The sequence below is a fragment of the Zonotrichia albicollis genome, chromosome 1 (assembly GCF_047830755.1).
Source record: "Zonotrichia albicollis isolate bZonAlb1 chromosome 1, bZonAlb1.hap1, whole genome shotgun sequence".
Classification (NCBI taxonomy): domain Eukaryota; kingdom Metazoa; phylum Chordata; class Aves; order Passeriformes; family Passerellidae; genus Zonotrichia; species Zonotrichia albicollis.
The window spans coordinates 60,376,421-60,396,495 of NC_133819.1; the positions used below are offsets into that span (position 1 = coordinate 60,376,421).

General features: G+C 41.9%; 1 protein-coding gene across 2 annotated transcripts; it reads right to left on the reverse strand.

Moving 5' to 3' along the window:
- Nucleotides 1-11,492: 11,492 nt before the first annotated feature.
- Nucleotides 11,493-20,040, reverse strand: RBFA (ribosome binding factor A). Of its 2 annotated transcripts, none has more exons than XM_026790236.2 (7): nt 19,493-20,040; nt 18,448-18,490; nt 17,674-17,850; nt 16,302-16,414; nt 14,745-14,829; nt 13,011-13,081; nt 11,493-11,984 (listed from the first exon to the last, which is right to left on the reverse strand). In XM_026790236.2, exons 1-7 carry the CDS (start codon nt 20,038-20,040, stop codon nt 11,591-11,593), a joined length of 1,431 nt encoding a protein of 476 aa, XP_026646037.2. In that variant the 3' UTR covers nt 11,493-11,590. The 2 variants fall into 2 exon arrangements, with proteins under 2 accessions (XP_026646037.2, XP_005481851.1); XM_005481794.4 differs by having other exon boundaries at nt 19,497-19,744.
- Between the last annotated feature and the right edge of the window lie 35 nt (nt 20,041-20,075).

Below are 20,075 nucleotides of genomic sequence, written 5' to 3' on the forward strand. Positions count from 1 at the left end.
GTCATGGCAAGAGACCCTATATGACCATGCTGGATCCTATCCTTGGCACATGGGTTCTTTCTCCCTGCATCCCTACCATCTTCCTGGCACAGCTCAGTCACAACCACAAGGTTGACCTGACTTTGCTCAGGCCATTCCCAAAGGCTTCACAAACTATTGACTTCAACTAGAGATTGCCTAAGTACTCACCATGTGAGAGACATGCATCCATGGAAGCCAAGGGGGATTTTGCCACGGACCTGGGCAGCCGTTCAATTTCACTGTTGCTCTACACACAGCTCACACACAGGTCAATGCGTTGGCCAGCACACCCAACGCCTCTAAAGGCCACAGCAGCAAACTGACTGGCATCTTCTCAAAAAGTAATACAAATCAAACATTCACTTTGGCAGAAAAGTATTCTTTTTTTTTTTTTTTTCAGCGGTGGCTACAAAAGTTACTTACCTTTGCAGTCAACAGTCCAATAAGTACATTGAAATGCAATTAGTTATTTTTCTTTTTCTGTTAGTAAATTCCTTAGCTATGTACTTTCAGCACTTTCAGTGTATACACAGTGAGTTTGGAGGTAAAAGCATTTACAGAAAAAAAAGGGGCAGCCATCCATGAAAGATAAATTATCCATAATAGATACAGGATCACAATATAAAAAATTGTCACTACACAATGCAAGGAGGGATATGTCCCACTTAGTTTAAATGTAGCATTTAAAATAAAGGTATTAATTTCTGTCTAATAATTCATAAAGTAAAATAATTGAATATGGCTCTACCAGTATGGAAAGGCCTAATGGCTCCCACATAATCAACAACATTAGACTTCCATTGCTACAGACCCAATAATTGCAAAGTGTTTCAAACACTTTGTTTGAATGTGTTAAAGAGATTAAGCAAAAGGTTAAGAGAAAACATTTGTGAAAGAGTCTCTCACAGCTGAACATTCCAGCCAAACTGTAGGATATGTCCACATTTTCACAGAACCCCAGGACAGCTGAGGTGGGAAAGGACCTCAGGAAGCGATCTGATCCAACCCCACATTCCTAAGCCACCTGGAGACAGTTGCCCAGGATCATGTCCAGATGACTTTTGAGATAGAAACAACCAAAAGTGGTTTCTATCAGGCAGTAAAAACAGGAGCTACTTTATAAAGGGGGCAAATTAATTGTACCCACGTAATAACTTTAGTTGTAAATCTGTTACCTGTTTATCCCCAGCTGCCAAAATCCTGCAGTGTGCTCAGCAAAACTGGGTGATGTTTAAATCATGGCACTCATTCACTTGGGAAAGGAAGTTGTATTTTCACATTGCAGGGCTGGCATTGAACTGTGGACATTGGAAGTAGATTCATCAGCCACCAGCACATGCCTAAGACTTTCCAAAGTGAAACCTGTGACCAGGCTTCAAATTCCTTCCCTAGTAAAAGACAAGCAAACCAAAAAAAAAAAAACCCAAAAAAATCCATGACAAACCAAGAACGACAGAGACATGCAAAATCAATTGAAGAAGATTTGGAAGAATAAAAATGGATCAGGTTAAGAGGGATGAACAATGTTTGTATTCACTTTTCCTGCAAGTCAACAACAATTTCACAATATAAAAATAAATGGGCTTGGGGACAACAGAGTGAAGTCAGAAACACACAATGTGAAGAAGAGTAAAAAAGTTTTTTTAATCAGGTTTTCTTAGATAAAAGTAATAGCTTTGATCAATCAAATCTGATGGCTTAGTAATTTTCTTTAGGAATGTATTTGAAGATTAGTACATCTCCAACCAGAGGACATCAAGAAACTTGGCGAATGTAAGTTAGCTGTCATATGAGAGTTAAATATTTGTCTAGATGCCTTAACAAGTTACATGTAACAGTAACATATTAAGTAAAATTTTTGCTTATACTGTTGGGCAGTTCAAGTCTGGAGGAAGTGAAAAGAGCAAGAGAGTGCTTTGGCAGCTCACAATGACTTGAGTGCCTTAGCCCTGTCCTCTCCTTCCTGTGCACATAATTCAGAGTTTCAGCTCTTCCCATTAGCTGTCTCCAAGCAGTACAGGGGCAGCAAAGAGCACCCACCTGCAGGTGTACAGCCAACAGCTGGGTTGGTATAAAGGACTCCTCAGAGCCTATAGGAGAGTCAGGAGAATTAACTTCCATAGCTGCCTTCCAGGTCCCAGTGTAAGATCCCAAACCAGTACTGACCTAGATGACTCTTTTGAGGAAGTGCAAGAGGATGGAGAGGAGTTCTGTCTTTTTACAGGGATTTGCAGCCAATATTTTTTCCCTTCAACTCTCCAGTACATATTCTGCATCAGTTTATATTAATGTAAAGTCCTCTTGCTCTTGAAGATGAAGCTGCAGCACATATCAGTCTCAGTGATCCTATGTAACACTGACTGATGAACACGTTCATTGCTTTATTCTAGATGTTTAAGGGTTAGTGTAATTGATGCTTTACACTCTTTCTTCCCAACAAACAGAAGTTGCAAGGTCTCTTTTTGCAGACTCTGTATGTTTAATTTGCCAGAAAAAGATGTTTCCTTGCTTGTTGTAGTGTGGCCATGATTCTAGAGAAACAGAAGACCTTGGAAGAGATTCCAAAGGAATCATGTGCCAAGCCTCCCATTGCAACCCCACTCTTCTGCTCCCTGCAGGAGACCTTCTCAAATTCCACTGAGGTATAGAAAGACTTTTACTGAATGTCATAGCTTTTCAAACTAGTTTTCATTATGAAAGGAGGAGCTTCTCCTCTAGGAGAAGAAAAGGAAACCAAGAAGCAAAGCACAAAGAAAAGACAAAGAACAATGCCAAGGAAGCAGAAGTCATGCAAAAAGTAACCATATTCAATAAGTTGTATTAGTTCAATATTCATATTATATGAGAAAAATATAAAGACTCGCAGAGAAAACTTTATCTCAAACACTTGTGATTCTGGCTGAAGCAATACCACTTTTTTTACTAAACAAAACAATGTTTATCAAGATGGCTTTACCTACAAAAAATTTGACTTAAAATTACTGTTAAACTATGTGATTATTTGACTAAAAGAAAGATGGATCTTAAAAATTCAGATTATGTTATAGAAAGGATCTAATTATTCAGACAAGCTGAGAAGGAAAGATAACTAGAAAAGAATGAAGAATCTGCCCAAGTCCGTCCACTAATTAGGATCTCTGACATTAATTGACACTCAAAATTATTCTAATTAATTTTTAGTATTTCTGAATTTCAAAGATCATTGGGAATTTTTCAGTTTCAATTACATTGAAGCATTTTAGCCAAATTTGAGAAGAGCATGTCTAGAAAGATTATATATCTCTGATTAAAAACAAAATCATAACATCTGCACAGTAATGCAGAAAATCTATTCCTCAGTAGATGCAAATATTCTACTGTAAGAATTTCATTGGAAAATACAATTCAGTCTACTTTCCATGCTTTCACAAGAAAATCTTAGAAAAAAAGACTCACAATGCTTTTGCCAACACTTTGCACATACAATTCTGATATTTCTTTTCAGATGTTCTCTATTTTTTGAAGAGGAATTTTAAAACAGAACAAAGGCTTTTGTTTTATCTTAACAAAATATTAGGTGCTGCCAATCTTTTTAATGCTAAACATCCCTTCAAGTTTAATCCAATTTTCCCTAGGTTGTTCTGGAAGTACATAGGTGTATGTCTACCAACACCAAAGGCAGATTACTAACTCTGTAGGAGTGCACATTTGGTTCAGACAGTAGGGCTAATAAGGATGATTAAATCCACTAGAACGTCAATGTTTCTGCATTATTTTTGACTTTATCAAGCCAGAGAAGATACCCAAAGAGTAAGGTGTATTTTTGTCACCTCTATTTTCTCCTTGTTCAAGTTTTACCAGGAAATAACTTTCCTATAGCATTAGATGTCCCATGTAATTCGTGTGATGAATAAGTACTTTTACATGCAGATAGTTATTCATTACTCAGCCTTTCTCTTGTGTTCCCCATCAGGCAGGCATTCTGAGAAAGCTATAAACCAGGATCATATCGCTTCTTTCTGAATTATGTACACATTACATATCAAGTCTTTTTCTTTATTCAGAAATACCATTTATCAAATTCTGAGAACAAAGGTAACTCATGTATGTATTCAATCATATAACCGCAGTATTCAGATTGTAGTCTTTAAGGACAGGCAACAATGGGTTACCCCATCTTGGCTCAGCTTCCTGTGCTGGGCATTTGATGGGAGATGAGTTACAAGATAAACCAATTGATGCTTAACAGAGCTGCAGACTAACCTATAAAAGAATAATTAATGGCTTGTCATCACTAGATTTAACATTAAGTGGAGGGGTTTTTTTAATTACCTAACCTAGCAAATAACACACCTTGTTCTTGGCCAGGTGTAAAATCAATGTATTTCAGCTAATTCTGAGAAGGGCTGACTTTGGACACTCCCTGTGCAAGGGTTTTGGAGTTCTTAAAAATAAATTAAAGCCTCTTTTTTTCAGCCAGTATGATGCACCCATACTTGAAAGAATTAGGTGAATATTTAAAAGTTTGACTTGTGCTATTCACACATAAAGGAATTTTCGTATTCATTTGAAAGGTAACAGCTTTAAGTCCAAAATAATTAACACTTTCATTAAATATGCTGTCCATGGTCACTCTCAAAAAATTCTAAGTTCCTTTTAAAAACACAATAATCCCATTTGAATGTATCTGGGGTTGAAAATCCTTTGGCCATTGCATAAGAGAACAGACACATTTAAAATTAGAGTGCTTTAGCTGTATAACACCCTGAACAATCCCTTACCTTGTATGGATTCAGAGCAATATGAAATATTGCTGGGAAAAAACCAAACCAAGCCAAACCAAGCCAAACCAAACCAAACCAAACCAAACCAAAACCCCAGAGATAAAGGTTATCTTTAAAATACTGTTAAGTCATTGCAATCCTTCTAGACAGCCTGGCTGGTGCCCACCATGGATGACTGGCAGACTTGCTCTTGGAAATTAGATTCTTCAGCTGGGTAGGTGAAAAAAATGGTTGTGCAGCCTCTCCCAAAGCTGACATGTAAATCTAAGTCACAATATCTAAAAAGCTGAAGAGATTATTCCATTTTACAACCTTTCAGATGCCTTGTCTTGACACGTTCCTAATGTGGACAGAAAGGTTTACCTTATATGTTGTGAAAGATGAAGTTTATTTTGAGTACGAGAGGTACACGTCAGCTGGTAGGACAGCAAGCAGATTACTTCTTGATGTCTGGGTTTGGCTAAAAATATGTGGGTTGGAAAAGGAATTGATCGATTTCATCAGTATCTCAAAGCAAATTCTGAATAATTTAAGCACATTAAAACTTTTTTTCTTAAAATTTACGGTTTTGCTTGAAAAGAAGATCGATGAAAAGGCCAATTTAGATGATATTCCAAGACTGCCTTATCGAGATAAGGATTTTAATTTTATTTCACCCTGATAGTTTGCCACACACTGGTTTGACTAGAGACATCCAGATGAAGGCTGCTGGGATCTCAGGAAAATTGTAAAGGTTGCAGACAGCAGCAGATTCACAGCTGACAAAAAAGTGTTCAAGAAAAGTGAGGAAAATGTGTGGGTTTTGTCAAATTTGCCTTAACACAGCAGAACAGATTCAATTGGGTTCATTGCCAGCAAGGGAGGAATAGCATGGTAATTGTTAGGAAGCATTACTTCAAAACACAGCACCTAGGGGTGATTGTGAAGAGCCCAGCTCTGTTCCTGTTTTTAAAACCAGGAAGCGTTTGAAGCTACTAACATGAAAGTCCTCCAGACATATCATTTGTTCAGCCTCCTCACAGCTCTCTGGAATGCTCATCCTACATAGCTGCCTAGGGACTTCTCCTTTAAAGAAGTTATGCTTCACATCTTCACATATAAGAAGATTCTGTATCCTTTCCTAAGATTAATACAACTATCAAAGTCCTGTTTTCAAGCAGGTACCAAAACTGCCAGTCAAGCTCCACCTAAATACACAAAAATAATGCCTTCTTGTGTGTCAGGCAAGATATTTTTGTAGGAAGGGCAGACACCAAAGCCCTGGTGAAAACTCTTCTATACTACAGTGGATTATTTCTCATTCCTCAGGTTCAAGTAGGAGAAATTCCATCTGAACTAAAGGCAAACAAAAACTGAAGCAGTTAAGTAGGGGCATGGAGTGCCTATGGAATAAGAAGAAATCTAGCAAGGCAAGACAACAGCTGAGAGGGCTGTCATCACTTTCAAGAAAGTTAGCAAGGATGAAGTTCAAAGAAGGAAAAAAGCTACTGAAGTGCAAGGAAAATTATGTTTAACAACACAAACCAATTCAGTACTTCTTTCCAAAAGGAAAACCTTGCCATCAACAGTATAGTAGTAAATGTCCCTTGGTGTATTGGGAAGAATGGTGAGGAAACCATGCATGCTTTCTATGCCTCTGCAAAGTTCACACAGAGGAAACCAAAACCCTATTTTTGACCTCTGGTGTCACCACAATGAGATATGCCCTTATTTACATAGTCTGAATGTACACATCCATTTTGGCACCAACAGAGAAAATTACAAGCCTAGTACATTCCTTCCTCTTTCAAGGCTCAAAATACTAAATCTGAAAGGAAGAGGAGACTTACCAGGCATTTTTTTAAGTTCTGAGTATTTCCCCATGAATGGAGGTGCACAAATAACTTTCAGAAAGATTTAAGTCACCAAGGAGATTTGAAAGTTTTACCCTATGGATGGGTCCCATATAAACACAGCCAACTAGGCAGCTTAGTTTCAGTGGGAAAAGGGGATGTGAGGGTGATAGCAACAATGGGAACAATGGGCTGTTTTACAGTTTGGAAATTTGCCTGACTGTACTTTGGGCATGGATCCAAATGTTCTCGGTCTGAAAATAACCAGCCTTTCCACCACCTCCTCCCCCTTGTTTTTCAAAGCCTGTGTTATGTGGTCTCTTGGCACTGTTCATTCCAGCCAATGGAATACATTTGGCTACATTTTGGCTTTTGAGCCAAAAGTATAGTGATGGCTCCAGGCTGAGGGAGAACAAGGCTTGGGAGTCTGCTGGGAGATGTGACCAGTGTGTACATTAAAGAGACAGGTCTTGCTTGCCCACTCAGGGAATTGCCAGTTGCTAGCATTGAGATCAGGAAGGATCCAGAGCAGACTGGCATTAGTCTTTAGGATTTTTTGCCTTCCCCTGCAGCATCAAGCATGACCACTGTTCAGGGCTGTCCAGTCCCTTTCTTCCAGGCTGCTCATGCAGCTCAAAGATGGCCTCTTGTGCCCTGCAGCTGAAGGGGGAAGGCTTTTTCCCCCCATGGTGGGCTAGCAAGTGTCTCTAGCAGGTTTTTTTTTCCTTTGTCTGCAGCACTGAACACGGTCCCTTGCCAGGGCTTCTCCAGGCCCTCCTGCCTGCTGCCCTTGCACTTCCCAGACACTACTGGTGCCCTGGCTCTCTCTGACTCTTCTGCACGCTGCAGGCTTGGAGCAAGAGTGAGCTCTGCTCTTCACATAGCTCCATTTTCCAAGGGGTTCTTGCTTCTGGTGAAAACGGCTTTGGAAGCCTTCCTTCCTTGCTTGGAGGGGTTTCCGGCTTGCTGCCCAATCCAGAGGCTTGGATGCCAAATGGCTTACTGCAATTTTCAGCTCTTCCAGAGGACAATACAAGTGTGGGGCAGGCACAAAAGCACATTCCATTCATCCTTGGCCAAGAAGCACAGTGGAGCATATTTTGGAAGGCAAAAAGTATGTTTGTCTTCGATGTGTATCCAACTTTGGATAATATCCCATAGTACCACACACCTCTTTGCTTTATTCTTCTGCACGTGGTCAGTACCAATCCTCATTCTTCTCATTCCTCAGTCTTCAGGAAACAGGGACTGCTTGACCTGCATTCCTGCTGTTGCTCTTTGTGCCTCTGTAGCTTTTCTTTGCTAGACTGCAGGGCTGTGTTTTCAATTTAAAGTGAAGAATACACCAGCCTGGCTATGTGTACATTGTGTTAATGCTTGCAAGCATCAGCTATGAAACAGATTCCAAAAAATAAAATAAAATTACATAACATAAATTGAGATATAAAAATAAAATACCATTCCCTTTGTAATCTTTCAGATTTGTGTCCTTAAACATGTTTTTGAAGATGAAAAAGCCTTGGAATTTCAGGAAAACAAGTCTCATCGTTGTTTGACTCATGGTGAGCATAGGGAATAGAATAGAATAGAATAGAATAGAATAGAATAGAATAGAATAGAATAGAATAGAATAGAGCAGGACAGAATAGTTCTGCTCTGTTATGCCCAGAGTTTTGCGTGCCAAGCTATGACCCACACCTGAGTGTTCTATCCAGGAAAGCAGCTCTCTGCAGTGTCAGACACCTACAGCATCACTCAGGCTGAGCTGGAGCCTGCCGCTGGAGCCTTGGGCAGGAGTGGTGGGTGGAGAGGGGAGGGCAGCCTATAAGCACAGCCAGAGCCCTGGCAGAAGATCTGCACTGACCATGTGCTCTCCTGTATACATTGATGGTTGGCCACTTTGGAGACAGAGTTTTGGGCCAGATGGACCTCAGCTCAGATGGAACACTGTTGTTCTCTGGGTCTTGTGTTTTAACAGGTTTTTCCAAGAGAAATGACTCAGATATTTCTACAGCTGAGTACAAAGAGAAAAAGAAAATCCACAGGGAAATAAACATGTATTGCTCACATCAAACAATTTGTAACCATTTAGTCTGAAGCACCTCCTGATCCTGACTGAGGGATTGATCTCAAAGCCTAGATCTTTGATCTACATGTCACAGATGTGGGGGTTTGCCATCCTGTGGAAGCCCAGCTAAACTGGATAAACACAAAAGACTCCAAAAATACAGTTTTCAGTTTACAGTAAATACAGTAAATTCAGTTTTCAGTGCTTTTTGCAAGTGTGTTCAGGTGATCAAATGCTCTTGAGGTGATCCACAGCTTTCACCCCCGTGAAAAGGTGCATGCCTCCTTCCTACAAAGTAACAGACCCAACCTCCAGGCAGGGACACAATTGCGTATTCCATCCCCTCTTCTAGTGTAGGGCTGGGAAGAAATGTCATTAAAGATACCCTGAGCATCTAGTGGTAAGGAAAGGAGGAGGAAGCAACAAGAGCCAAATCAAATCAAATCAAATTGGACCCAACTGAATTGAATCAAATAGCTGAGTTGTAAGGGATGATCATTGAGTCCAGCTGCCTGACTACTTCAGGGCTGACCAAAATAAAAAGTATGGTATTAAGGGCCTTGTCCAAATGTCTTTAAACACTCACAGGCTTGAGAGATTGACCACCTCTCTCAGGAGCCTATTCCAGGGTTTGCTCACCCACTGGATTAAGAAGTGCTACCTCACGTGAAGTCTGAACCTCTTCTGAGGGGCACAGCTTTGAGCCATTCCCACATGACCTGGCACTGGGTCCCAGGGAAAAGAGGGACCTTTTCTCCTTCCTTGACTCAGAAAGCTGTACAGACCAGCAAGGTTGCCCCTCAGCCTCCTTCTCTCCAAACAATAAAACACCAGTGCCCTGAGCTGCTCCTCACAGGACACCCTGCCAGCCCCTTCCACAGCTTTGCTGCCTTCCTCTGGATTCATTCCCGGACCTTCACATCCTTTTGAAATTGTAGGACCCAGAAGTACACACAACACTCAGGGTGAGGCCACCCCAACACCAAGTGCAGCAGGATAATCCCTTCTCTGAAGTGGCTGGTGAAGCTGTCCTTGATCCATGCCAGGACATGGTTTGCCCCCTCGGCTGCCCGGGCACACACGGCTGACTCTGCTGAGCCTCCTGCCAGCCAGCACGCCCAGACTCTTCCTGCAGGGCTGCTCTCCAGCCACTCCTCATCCCATTTAGACTTTTGCCTGCCATTACTCCTTCCTATGTGCAGAACCTGGCATTTATCCTTGTTCCATTTCATGTAACTGGTGATTGCTCAAATACTGCAGGCTACCTGGATCCCTCTGCAAGGCCTTTTGTCCCTTGGGAATGCCAACAGTACCTCCCAGTTTAGAATCATCAGCGAACTTGCTCATGGTGCATTCAATTTCTGCATCCAGATCCCCAAGAAATATATAGAACAGAACCAGCCTGAGGAACACCACTGGTGACCAGTCACCAGCCAGATGCCCTTCGGCCAGATCTTCACCCAGTGCACCATGAACTCACTCATCCCACAGCTGGAAAATATGTCCCAAAGGATGCTGTGAGGTGCAGCACCAAGAGCCTTACAAAAACCCAGAAAAACACATCCACTGCATTCCCACCCTGGCAGGTGACCTTATTACAGGACACTAAATCATTTAAACTGGACTTTTTTTTTAATGCACCTGCATTGACTATGACTGATGATTGCAGTGTTAAGTGGAGTAATAGGACAAGTCTAAAGTTTTAAATGAAAAGAGAGTAGATTTAGATTAGATACGAGGAAGAAATTGTTCTCTCAGGGTGGTGAGGCACTGGCACAGGTTGCCCAGAGAAGCTTGTCCAAGATGCCCCATCCCTGGAAGCGTTCAAGGTCAGGTTGGACAGGGCTCTGAGCAACCTGGTCCAGCGAAAGATGTCCCTGCCCATGCAAGGGGCTTGGGTCTAGATGATCTTTAAGGTCTCTTCCAACCCAAACCATTCTGTGGTTCTGCTGTATTGTAGGGCAACCTCCCTCCCCTGTGTTGATTTTCTTTACCTCCCCATTAACTACTGGAATTAAATTTTCTGTATTTCTGGTAGAATTCTCTTTTACTACCTTGTTCATTGTAATGTCTTTGAAGCTTGCAGCCTTCTGACTTTATGCACTCTTGCTATTATTTTTTATGTGCTTTGAGTCAGAAAGTTTATTCTCTTTTTATATGATTCCCTATTCATTTTCAGATCTTAATTTCTGAAACATTCTTCCCCGCTGCTCTTTCTCTGCTTTTCAAGTTGTTAATACATTTTCTAAGTCACAATGTTTTGCCTGATTTTACCCAATGGATGAGCAGTTCTCAATTTTTTTTCTGATGCAGCTCCCCTTGCACAACTATAAATTTATTTTCTTTCAGGGTTGTAACTTTATTGGCCATCATTGGGATCTTTTTCGTAGAAAGTGTTCCCCCATTAGACTGGTCCTCTAGAGAAGACCCTGTCCTCGTCTCTGTGTGATGAAGCTGAACACTACTGTCATTATTTTGCTTCCCTCTTCCTTCCTTCTATCAGAATAACAAGTACCATCACTTAGTGTTAACTTTTATACAGGTCACTAAAAAAAAAAAAAAAAAGTAATATTGCAATATAGAAACCATAATTTTATTGGAAATAATCAACACAACTGCAAGAAGTTTTAACTCAGTGCTCCAATAGGTATATTTTATCGTTACAAAACTGCTTTCTGGTTGAATGTCCCTCAACTGCAGCAGCTTAAAAGCTGCCTAACAGCATGTCAGTAATGGCAGTTTTTCTTACATACTTTGTGCTAGCAAACCTGCTCACATGTGGCAAATCTATTCGTTTGAATGAGGAAGTGGTAAACATGTACAAAATGAATCTTTCAGTAGCTATGGCAGTCTTTTTTTTTTTTTGTGATTGGCAGCCTTCATTTCGAAGAGATGGCTTTTTCACTTCATTTCCTTTTACCAGTAGGCTGAGTTAAAGTTTTGTCATCATCCTCATCCAGTTCATTCACCTCTTCCTGTAATTCATCCTGCAGCTCATAGTCTGAGGCTGATTCAGAGTTATCATCCCAGTAATCAGCTTCATATCTGTCCAGCAAGTGTTTCTGGGGCATAACGTCATCATCATCAGGAGGATTCCTTGCTTTTTTCTTTTTCATTTTCTTTTGAATCTTAGAAAGCTGCTGCTGCTGCTTCTCTGTCCAGACAAAGCTTTGTGTATGTCTTGACACTTTCATTTTTTTATAGTCCATTATCTGTTTATTCAGCAGTTCATGATCAACACCAAACAGATTAGGCCGCATGGGTGAATCTGAAGATTGAGTTGTTGAAGGGAAGAGTTTACTGTGGGAAAGAAAACAAGTATTGGCTTGGGTTTTCCCCCACATATATTTCTATTTTTGACAACTTGAGTAACACAGAAATAAACTGGACTTTTCAGTTTAACTTTATTAACACCCTGTGTCCCCTTTGTTATGAAGGAAGAGATACCACCATATCATGTATCCAAGGACAGGTTGTGTCAACAGATTTAATGGGAGAAAGCCAATAAAGCAACAAGATGCCAGATAAAACTGCCAGTCTCTGAGAAAAAATGTACCTAGGTCAGCACTGTATCTGGGACATCCAAGGAGCTCAAGACTTCTCCCAGCTCTTCCAAGAAATGAGAAGCAGCAGCCTCTGTCTAAAACACATCACAGCGATGTGACACCTTAGGCTGGACTTGACGATTTCCCCAAGACACAGAGGAAGATTTCCCTTTGGGAAATCTGTCACAGGAATGACTTCCCACAGGAAGCGATTTCTGAATCACACCTGATGGACCATCCTGTGAGATGCTGAGGCACAGAAGGCATTTCTATCAACAGACTACAGCACACAGGTGCAAAGGCTGTTGGCTTTGAGAGCATCCAGAGCACAGAACCCCTATTCCAATCAGTTGTTCAGCTCTATCTCTCAATGATTAAAAATCCCTCACAGAAGAATGTTAAATCAATTCAGGGAGATTTATCAGTAAACTTGCAATCCATATATAATAAACCAAACTTGTATCAGAACAAAGTGGACAAGTAGAGCAGTACTGGTAAATGCCATTTTCATCATCATGAGACAATTGCCAGCAAAAACAAACATTATTACTGTAGAGCATTTTTAAAATTTTGATTATCATCAACACATCAAGTCTTGAAATCTCAGAAGTTCTACATATATTTTGCTCATAAAAACCAAGATATTAATACCAGAACAAGTATCAGGTCTGCGAGTAACAATGTACAGACCTAATTAAAATATGTCAAATAATACCCAATTGAAGTTGGCCAGCAGAGATGAAAACAGACACTCGTACAATTCTGAACCACAAAGACCCACCTTAAATCATTTTGAGATGATGCTTCTTCTTCTGGAGGTCCAAAATCAGCAATTGCCAGTAAGTCCTCCACCTGTAAACACATGAAGGCCACACATATTTAAATCTACTTTGTTTAAATCTACACTGTTTAAATCTACTTTGTTCCCATCTATATAAGAAACAGACAAATATCCAACAAACAATTCTATGTTTGGCCTATTTAGGAAAACCACTTTAAAACAGCCTTTTCCTTCTTTTACATGGAATTGCTTATATTTGTTTCCTGCGATATTTTTGTCAAATAGTGGATCCAGAAACTCCTACAAAGTTTTTTTGCCTTATGTGCATTAATCCCTTGGCTAGCGATTCTTTAACATATACCTTTTTTGGTTTATTTCTTCTTACCTCAGTCTTGCAAATCCTTTTCCATAACATCCTACCATTGAGATTTTTTTCACCTCTTCTCCCTTTCTGCAAGTTTGCATTTCTCTTACAGGCAACTATGGAGGTCCCAAATCCCTTTTAACATGGCATCTAAACAGTAAATGCTACAAATTATTAATGCATTATTATATGCTGTGCTCACAGACTATATGTAATCGTGAAAAATTTCTCTTGTTTGAAATTTCTTTTCAGCTTTTCTTTACATTTTCTTTACATTCCCTTCTAATTCATTGAATTATTCTAGGAGTTTAATTGGATATTTTTTCCCTTTACTTACAATACTTAAAAACCAAGTTCAGCGTGTTATTTGAATCTGGGATTGACAAATCTGATGAACTGTGAAGTGGGAGAAAATGATCCATCTGTCTGCTCCCCAGTGTCATTCCCTGACAGATGTGATATAAAGAGGGTTTTTACTTATCTTCTGTGAAACTCAGAACTTTTCTGATCACAGAAAGTTCAAGCAGTTAATTGCATTTCTAGAGAATCTGAAATTCTTTTTATCCCTTCCACCTCTGCTCATGCACACTGCAGGAGCCCACAAGGGTCTAACAGTAGGTGGCTGCAACAGTAACACTATTATAAATAATAAGGCACTTCAGGGCACAGAAACATGAACCTGTTCTTTTCAACTTCTGTTCACATCAACAGTTTGAGGAGACATTTCTCATCAAATTCTACTCACTGGTGTCATCCTTCTCTCCTGGAAATCTCACTATGTTAGAGATCTCGCTTCACAGTCCAATGATAGCAAATTCCCAGGAAACATCAGTATTCTAGTATTATGTCAACTACTTAGAGCTATCAACACCTTGACAAAAATCATAAAATAGTAAAGGCAATTTTAAAAGTTAAGGAAAAAAATGTAGTATGAATAAGCCTACATCCCCTGTGCAAAGATTTCCACATCCCTACAAACATTTTAACAATTCACAGATGGAAAAAGATATGGGGGAAAAATAAAAATTAAAAAATCACTGGTTTTTCAATTGAATCTTAAAAGCACATAACATTTAAAATGTGGAAAACAGCTCCTCCAACCTCATATCCATAATCATATACACCAGGCAGCCCTATATTATTCCTTAAAATGGTAATTTAATTCTTTAAAAATTCTTCACTGGCCTAATGATACTGCCTACAATTCTTCTATATATTATATAGGCATCAGTCTTACTCAAGATTATTTATTAAAATGGTTTTTGCAACCATAAAGAAAGACCGATTTTTAATGAAAATTGGTAGAGCAACTAAGTTATCAGCTCTCTGCTAAGCCTATATTTGTACACTGAGTCAAAGATTAGATTTACCTCTTTTACAGCTGCAGCTTCTTTGTCTTTTATAAATACTACTGGGGGTACATTTCCTACAATCTGCTGACTCTTCAGAAGATACCTGGCAAAAACACAGCATTCACCAGCATGAGTATCAGTATATCATCTGCAGGACAAGTAAAAGGTGTTAAATTAAATCCAGCAGTACTGAACATTTAAAGATATGGCTTGCAAAACTTTCAGTCTGATAAGGAGCTATCCAGGTTGATGCTAAGCAATACATTACTGCAGAACCCCAACTTCGAATGCATGGCATACAAAAACTACTGGCTGCAGGTCCAGCTGAGTATTGATGATATTAGGTTTGTCCATATCTGTGTACATAGTCTGACACAGGTCTTTCCCCACTTCATTTGGTATCCTTATCCCCTCTGTAGGGATAAGAGCAGTGGGGAATACAGCCCTCACAGCAGGGCAAGACAACTACATGCTAGCTGCAGGAAGGATTGACAGGGGTCCCCTTCTCTTCTTCCCAGAAGCAACTTTCCTTCTTAAAGAGTGGAAGCTGTGGAGTAGAAGAGAGCATTGTGCTGGAGCAGGAATTGCACAGCTTATGGAAACAGGGAGAAAGAAAATGGTTTTACAAGTATGCTTCTATGCCACCTGCCACATGGGTGAAGTCCTGAACTCCCCACAGACTGCCTGGATAGCAGAGGGAAAGCCAAGGAAAGGGAGGAAGAGACAAAAATCTCAGTGATACCATGAAAAATCACTGGACTCTGTTGGAAAAATGAGGAAAAGCATCACAATACATTCTCAATTTGGGGATTTGGGGTTTTTTTTGGTATCAGTATTGTGAAGAACCACTGTAATAACAGTCATCGTTTTCTGGAGGCCTAAATCATCCCCAGCAATCCGAACTGCCCAGTGAATCTGCAAGGAGATCCTTGCAGCTGTCAGGCCCCTGTACAGCATCCCGTCCTGGGCTCCTGTCCCGCACAGCCTGGCCAGCCACTGTTGCAGTAGTATTGATCAAGTCACAATAAGCAGCGCAGCTCAGCTCCGGGGAGCAGCCTCTGGGCTCACTGACAGAAGCTCACAGCTAAAGGGAGGTCTCCTAGGATGCAGGCATCTCATTGCTTCAGAGTCTGGGGACACACACAGACCAATGAGCTGTCTCGACCCAGGAGTTTGGAATGGGATAAAAGGGGGCCAGACACAACAAACGAGGCTGTTGTCTGATAACCAGAAGGGAGTTCTGTCATGTGTTACATCGTGGATTCACTGTAATAAGCCACCACCACCAGGACACTGGAGTGAGACCTGTGCCACACTCCTCTTGCTTTCTGCTTGACCCACTCCTGCCCTGGGAAAGCACAGAAGCCAAAAAATCCAGTTGTGCTCCAGCAAAAGATCACACAGCTGGTCTGACACAGCCACCCTTCCCTGTGAGGCTCATCACAGAGATGATGAGATGCTCTACTCCAAGTCTCTAAAAACCTAAGGCATCCCAACAGGTCAGGTCTAGACTGTCAGAAGTCCTGAAGAAATGGCTCTGGATGAGGAAGGGGCCTGTCTATCCCCCAGCAGTACCGTATACGTGGAGCACTCTTTCGCAGCACACTTTCAACGTAACTGTCCTTCTCCACAGTGGAAGCAGGGTTCCAGTACACACGGCACGCTGAAAAGTTCGATGACAGGGACACCTAGAGAAAAGGCAAATCTCTCTTTAAGATGATATATGTACACACAAACCTCATAGACAATGAAGTCTGTGATGGATTGCAGAGGGCCTAATAGAAAATGTCTTTTGATAACAGAAGTGATGATATCAGACCAGAATCAGGTTATGAGTAAATCAGGACTGATCTACGCCCAGCCATGTCCCAGTGCAGCACAAACACCTTGCAGCTATAAAATCTGTATTGTATTGGGAAGAAGGCTGTTTCTTTCCATCTCTCACGTTATAAGTCGTTTAATTTACGGCAATGCCTCCTGAAAGAACTGTCTTGCCCACAACCAGCCAGCATTTTCACATGCAGACATGTGATCTGAGACAAGCTCTAGTGAGACAGAAATACTCTGTGAGGGATGCTGCACATATACAGCTGAAAGACTCATCTTGTCCATGTAGTTTTGAATGCTTGTCTGACAATAGAATGAATTCAGCTGGAAAAAACATCTATTTTAGTAATGAATGACAACCCTTTTGTCATAGAGGCAGCTATGAGGTATCATTTTCCATGCTTCTAATATCAAAGTTAAGTCCACCAAGCTTTTAAGCCAAACACTGGTATAATTTAATCTTTATAGAACAGCAAATGTAGATGATAAAAACTGCAGACAAGAAAAAAGAATGCAGAGACTGACTTAGTTCCTGTATCAGAACTCTAACTTCCCTTTCAAATCCACAAATTATGACACCACTAGATAAAATTACATACAAATCTCAATTCTTTCTCAGATCTGGCTTGACAATGACATTTTCTCAGGCTTGGCCTTTTTTTTGAACTAATCTCATGCATCACTTAGGTCTTCTGCCAATAACATTGCTGGGGAGTGACACAAGCAGGTGACAACTCTCACACAGCTGCAAGAAGAACAGACTCTTGGAAAGATACACTTATCTTCGTAAAACCATGTGCCTCCTTCTGAAAGGGCAAGACAAAGAGTTTATGTCTGAGTAATAGGAAAAAAAGTCATATCATGAGAATCATCATTGAACTGGCCGGAGTTGCATTTGCATTAGAGTGGCAAAGGTCTCCTAAGTCAGGTACTACAGAGGCAAAGCTCTACTCATGTGTACTCCTGTGCCAGATTGCTGCACTCTGCCACATCAGAAGCAATACAGTAAAACTCCTCTTGGCACACATCACAACACCCAGGGGAGCTCCTCTGGCACGTCCATGCCAACCTCACAACATAATCAGAGTGGCTCAGCACAAGCTGTAGCCCTGGCACTTGCCTTGCAGATTTCCAGCTTGAGATCATAAAATTCTTGACTGACTTCACAGGTAGTGGCCATCTCTAACACAGCTTTATGAATAAGCCCATTCAAGACTCTGCAGCGCACGTTGTCTTCTTTCCTTGTTTTTGTAAGGTCATTTTTCTTTAAAAAGTCCAGCTTGGTTGGTTTATACAACTATAAAAAGAAACAAACAACACATTAAACAGTAGTTACACACCTTATTAGGCAACTATATACAGTTTCATGCACTTTACGAAGCATGCTCTTATTTCATTATTGCAGCTGTGAAGGCTTTATATAAGTCCTACATATTAAGTGTTTCAATATCAAATACTTCTGTTCACAAAATCTCTGACATTCGTGTACTACAGTCAAAGTTTCTAAAGTTCTTTGTGTATTTTGTAGCAAGTTATGAAGCTCCATAGATCTGTTTTCTCAAACACAGCATGCATGACTGAAATACAGCAAGCAAAACTGAAAAGTTTTGCTTGTTTGAAAAGCAAACATTAAAAAAATTTTCATTAAACTAACTTCTATGAATAAAAGTTTTAATTTGAATCAGTACTCAGGAGTGTGCAAGAGAGCATTGATACTGGCAAGGATGAAGCTGAATGACAATCTTGTCACAGTCAGACTGGAGCCCTACTCTTTGCTCACAAAATCCTGCTATTTCTCCATGAGAAAATGCTTCAAAGTTAGAATCAATGGCAGAAACACAAGTCTGTTCCTCCTGGCACAAATAAACAAATCGCCTTCAGAGCTTGCACTTACCGTTTGTGATCCCAGGGTAGGGCTGTCATACCAGTACTTCTTTCTTTTGGGAAAAGGAAAGGAAATCAGCCTTATCTTTCAGTAGCTCAGAGAAATAAGGATTCTCTGTGTAATTATTATTCCACCTGCCTGAAAGGACACAACACCCATACAAGTCGCTATCCTCACAGCTGAGGTGCAGGGAGCAATTCTTCCCACTCACAGCTAAAGCTGCACATAGATGAGAAGGGGGTGGAAAACAACAGCTCTCAGGTTTCTTTAGATTCAGAGAATCATTAAGGTTCAAAAACAGGGCTAAGATCATCAGTCCCATGGTTAACCCAGCATTGACAAGTCCAGCACTAAACAGCACTAAATGTCTCTAAGCACCACTTTACACGTTTTCTGAACACTTCCTGAGACAGTGATTGCACCACTTTCCTGGGGATCCTGTTCTATTGCTTGAACATTCTTCCCTTTCAGTGAAGAAATTTCTCCCAATATGCAGTCTAAATGTCCCTTAGTGCAACTTGAGGCCATTTCCTCTGTCCTGTCACTTGTTTCTTGGGAGAAAAGACTTATTCCCACCTGGCTACACCCTCCTTTCAGGCAGTTGTAGAGAGTGATAAGGTCCCCCCCGAGTCTCTTTTTCCCCAGGCTGAACACCTCCAGCTCCCTCAGCTGCTCCTCACAGGACTTGTGCTCCAGATTCTTCACCGCTGCCCTTCACTGGACATGCTCCAGCATCTCGATGTCTTTCCCGTACAGAGGGGCCCAGAATTGGTCACAGCACCCGAGGTGTGGCCTCACCGAGAGCACAGAGCACCGAGGGACGATCAGTGGCCCGGTCCTGCAGGACACACTACTGCTGGTAAAGGCCAGGGCCATTGGCCTTCTTGGCCACCTGGGCACAAGTTCAGCCGCTGCCGACCAGTTCAGATCGGCGGCTCGGGGTCGGTGTCTCTCTCTTCTCCGCGGTGCCGGGGCTGCGGGAGCGCCCGAGCCTCACACCCCTCTGACTCCCCTTGCCCCAGCGCCCACAGCCCACCCCGGCAGGGCCCCGCACCTACTTATTCTTGCGGAGCATTTTCCGCAGCAAGTTCCTGGAGCCGCCCAGGGCTGCGGAGCTGCGCAGGGCCCGACAGCACCGCGGCACCACGGCCACTCGGGCGCCCCACATTGTTGCCCTGGCCCGCGGCCCGGCCCGGCACGGGGAGCTCCCACCTCCGCTCCGGCTGCGGCTCCCCCTGCCGGCACGGAGGCCCGGGCCCGCGGCTGTCCCGGCCGGTCCCGGAGAGGGAAGGAAGGAAGGAGAGAGGGAAGGAGGGAGAGAGGCGGAGCCGCCCTCAGGCTGGGCAGGGCTCGCACATACTCAGACCCTGGCTCCCTCACTGACCCGCGGCGGGAGCACGCACCCAAGGGCCGGGATTGCTGCCGGAGCGGCGGCAGGAGCCGCTCCGACACGCCGGCTGCGCTTGTGGCTGTGCCGGGCGGTCCCTCTAAGACGCCGTTTGCATGTCCTTCAATTCGCTGCTGCATCGGCGGACAGCTGTAAGGGGATGCGAGGAAAGTAAATAACATTGAGGCAAGACTCGGTACTCCGGACTTCTCCATTGAAGATCAAGACAAAACACTGCAGTTTTCCACAC

Bases quoted from the DNA above. Each gene is read 5' to 3' on its own strand.
- RBFA (XM_026790236.2), bottom strand. From the start codon at position 20,040: ATGGAGAAGTCCGGAGTACCGAGTCTTGCCTCAATGTTATTTACTTTC. The intron at 18,491-19,492 runs GTGCGGGGCCCT...TTTTCCCAAAAG, and splicing joins TGCTCCGCAAGAATAAGTAG to AAAGAAGTACTGGTATGACA. The intron at 14,830-16,301 runs GTACTGCTGGGG...TGTTTTTGCCAG, and splicing joins AAGAGTGCTCCACGTATACG to GTATCTTCTGAAGAGTCAGC.